The sequence below is a fragment of the Phalaenopsis equestris genome, unplaced genomic scaffold, assembly GCF_001263595.1.
Source record: "Phalaenopsis equestris unplaced genomic scaffold, ASM126359v1 Scaffold000524, whole genome shotgun sequence".
Classification (NCBI taxonomy): domain Eukaryota; kingdom Viridiplantae; phylum Streptophyta; class Magnoliopsida; order Asparagales; family Orchidaceae; genus Phalaenopsis; species Phalaenopsis equestris.
In genome coordinates, this window is record NW_018164964.1 from 10,681 (window position 1) to 14,877 (window position 4,197).

At 34.2% G+C, this 4,197-nt stretch overlaps 1 protein-coding gene across 1 annotated transcript in view; it reads left to right on the plus strand.

Annotated features, from left to right (window-relative positions):
* Positions 1-4,197, plus strand: part of LOC110028758 (SWR1 complex subunit 2) — a 27,528-nt gene that overhangs the window by 10,265 nt on the left and 13,066 nt on the right. Inside the window, exon 5 of the mRNA XM_020730736.1 lies at positions 11-272. Within this exon, the coding sequence (XP_020586395.1) occupies positions 11-272 (262 nt within the window). The remainder of the gene's footprint in view (positions 1-10; positions 273-4,197) is intronic.

The following is a 4,197-nucleotide window of genomic DNA, read 5'->3' on the forward strand; positions in this document are numbered from 1 at the left end:
CTTTCCCTAGGCTTCCAGTTAAAAAAAGGTTGATATTTCCCGGAAAGCAAGTTGCCAAAAAGAAAAATAAGAGGAAGGTTCTTTCAAAGCTAGAGAAAAGCTCTAAAACTGAGATATTTCCTGGGTCAAATAAGCCTGCACTTGCTGAAAGTCAAGATGCTACAGATGAATTAGAGGGTGAGAGGACAGTGAGGAAGTCGACTAGAACATCAGTCATTGTGAGGCAAGCAGAAAGAGATGCAATTCGTGCTGCATTGCAAGCTACATTGAAGGTTTGTTTTCCATGGCTTGCTTGAAATCTTCATAAAATACTTATTTGAAAAAGGGTATAGTTGTTTTATAGGAGCTGCATGTCTGAGAAATTCTTATGGTTGTTGCTTACTTTCTTAGATGTTCTTACTGCTGTTTTTATTAAATTAAATTAAAATGTAACATATGCTACTGTTATGACTAACTTATTTTTTCTTTCCCTTATATGTTCCTTTTCTGTAATGAAATTTCTGTATGCTTCATGAAACATGATTGATGACTTACCAAAGCTTGGGTACTTTTTGTGATATAACCATTACAGTAAGCAAGTATTTAAGAGCATTATCGTTGTTTGATGTTGCACATAATTTATAACTAAATGTTATAAATTTTTGTTAAATGGGTTTGGTAAAGATTATAATGTTTACTATCGCAGTAAGCTAAATAACATTTTTGTTGGGATCAATAAAGTTCAAAATTTTAACACAATGCACATATCTTAAAGTAATTCAAAATGATAGAACTGATGCTTAATTCAATGAAAAATTAAAAAGAAAAACGAAGTCTACTTGTGTTGAACATATCAAGATGAATCCATCGACACTATGATTGCATGATTAAGAGCCTAGATGGAGTCCTATGGCTTGAAAGATGCATGGATAGATGGAGAGAGTTAGAGAGAGTGAGGGAGAGTAGGTAGTGAGAAATTGAGAGAGAGAGAGAGTGGGGTGAGAGCTAGAAAGATGCATGGATAGATGGAGAGAGTTAGAGAGAGTGAGGGAGAGTAGGTAGTGAGAAATTGAGAGAGAAATAGGGGTATTTTTGATGTAATATGAATGATTTGGGCAGTAAAAATGGAAAAGAAAGTGTTTATGTGTTAGATATATAAATATATATGAATTGGATGCCCTGATTTTTACTTGTTCAAAAAACATGGGAAACAAGTATTGTGCCCTACTCCGTAGCTTTCTAAAAGGGGTGTTTTTCTAAAGTTTTAAGTATATTTAATTACAGTTAACAACTTCCAAGTGAAGCATACAGTGAGTATCCATGTGTTGATGGTGGAATTTGAAGACATCCAAAGACTTGGATGTTGGATATTGGGGTAGCGGGCCTTTAACAAGTTTTAATGTAGATTTAACATACTCTTGCCAAATAAAAAATTGGCAACTTTCGAACCTGTTAAATTTCGTTTATCCCTTGTTTTTGCCTTCAAATTGCAATTTTCATGAACTCTTCTTTATCTTTAGACATTCTAACATTGTTAATACTTTCTTCTTGCGAGTTTTTGGACCGATTTCCTTGCTTCGTATGCCACTAGATTCGCCAATGCCTTTCACTTGTGGGTTTTGTATGGCTTCCTCAAATATTTGTTGGTAGTCAGACTTGTTGATTCCTTGTCTAGTGAGCTATGCACTTTCTCAGTTTTTGGCATGCTGTCATACTCATTGATGCATTCTCCAATGAGTTTCTGTGCAGCTCTTATACATTTTTGTCACCAAGGATCATAGTTATTTTTGTTGGAGTGGAAAGGGAAGCGAGACGATGGTGAGGGAGGCATGACGGGGTTAGGTCAGGAAGGAGTAATGACCATCATGTCTCTTCTTTATGCAACATGTGTACGTTAAGAACAAATGAGGTATGGAAGCTGATATGGAGAGGTGAGGCATAGGTACATGCAGGCGTTCATCTCTATTTTTTTTTATTATAATAGGTCAACAAATATACCCCACAAATATGAGAACTGCATAAAATTGATCATGTTTATTACAAACTAGTTGACCCAATCTTCGTGAGTTCTTTTGAATTTTATGCAGAGAATCTGTTTTTTTAGACCTTATAGAATACTCTCGTATATTGACACAAGCTTTAATTTGACTTTTGCATGTAGATACATGTCTTATAGACTATTATTTGGTCTCATTTTTAAGCACTTTGATATTTTGCATTTTCTTAACATTTCTTTTCATTTTCAAACCTTTACAGAAAGGGTTTATCTTGAGAAGATTTGAGGGATTTTTGCGCTGCAAACCTGCTAAGAAATTAATTTAGGGCATCATAAGTTGGCACGACTCTTAGGAGATTCTTAAAATTGATGATTGACTGATGACACTAAAGGAGATGATGAGAGGCCATAATGGTAACATTTTCATGATCTCTCCCTTCCATTTACAAAGATCTTGTAGAGCGGGTAATTGTCATTTAGTTTTCAGGTGGGAGTACAGCCAACTAAATAAATGAAATGTGTGGTATTTTGTAGTTAACTATAGTTGTTACCGAGAAAGTCGAGCATTTGCGATTATTGAATCATTGCCATTTACAGGAGTTTACTAGAATGGCCTCTCAGCTGTCTATAGAGGTAGATTTTTAGTTTTACATGTGGATATATCTTCTGGCATTGATATATCATATAGGTGCATATGGATACTTTGAAGTTCACAAGCTTATTTTTTAAAGTTTAGCTTTGGGAAATATCCCTTCTTCATGAGTTGTAGGAGTGATTGAGTTCCAGAATTTTACCACCAATATTTATTAGATTGGCGCATAAGAGATGAATATTACATTATGGGAGTTCAAGAGTATGTTTGGAATAATAATTTTTGATTGCCACTATGAAGAAAGTATTCCTATGAACTAGGACTTTTTCCTCTAGAAGACACTTAAGGAGATGATGAGAGTTTATCATGGTAACATTTTCATGATCTCAACCCTTCCATTTACAAAGATCTTGTAGAGCGGGTAATTGTCATTTAGTTTTCAGGTGGGAGTACAGTCAACTAAATAAATGAAATGTGTGGTATTTTGTAGTTAACTATAGTTGTTACCGAGAAAGTCGAGCATTTGCGATTATTGAATCATTGCCATTTACAGGAGTTTACTAGAATGGCCTCTCAGCTGTCTATAGAGGTAGATTTTTAGTTTTACATGTGGATATATCTTCTGGCATTGATATATCATATAGGTGCATATGGATACTTTGAAGTTCACAAGCTTATTTTTTAAAGTTTAGCTTTGGGAAATATCCCTTCTTCATGAGTTGTAGGAGTGATTGAGTTCCAGAATTTTACCACCAATATTTATTAGATTGGCGCATAAGAGATGAATATTACATTATGGGAGTTCAAGAGTATATTTGGAATAATAATTTTTGATTGCCACTATGAAGAAAGTATTCCTATGAACTAGGACTTTTCCTTCTAGTGACCTACTTACGGAGATAAGCGAGGGGAACCGACCTTATCGGAGGGTTTTCATGAAATTTTAGGCTATTATGGAAATGTTTATGGAAAGTCCAAGTTATCAATGCGCACTTGAGCTATCTTTCCCATGAATGTTTGGATAAATGTTTTCTTTAAGAGAACCATTTTATTACATGCTCCTATTGAGTTTGGGATAGACCATGAATAGAATTGTCAACTTTCATCAAGCCAGTTGTGGGGATTGGGTACATGTTTCTACCCATTATTGACGTAGATGAAGATATATTTTTTGATGGGCATTTTCTTTTGTTGTATGCAATTATTCTTCCCACAAATAAGGGATCTATATAATGCAATGCTCTAATTAACATACAAGGTTTTTAGAAAAATTACAGAAACAGTTTTACTTGACATACTGATTTAGTTCTTCATGGAATTACATATATACATAGGCTTATATCTACATATGCAGATCATTCAGTTGTTTGGAATAATAATCATATTTTTATTATATCGTCATCATGCAATTAACGAGCATCATCCATCTAAGAGTGAGAGTGTGTTTACTTGACATACTGATTTAGTTCTTCGTGGAATTACATATATACATAGGCTTATATCTACATATGCAGATCATTCAGTTGTTTGGAATAATAATCATATTTTTATTATATCTTCGTCATGCAATTAACGAGCATCATCCATCTAAGAGTGGCCTTTTCTTTTATGCTCAACACTTTGTTGCAGA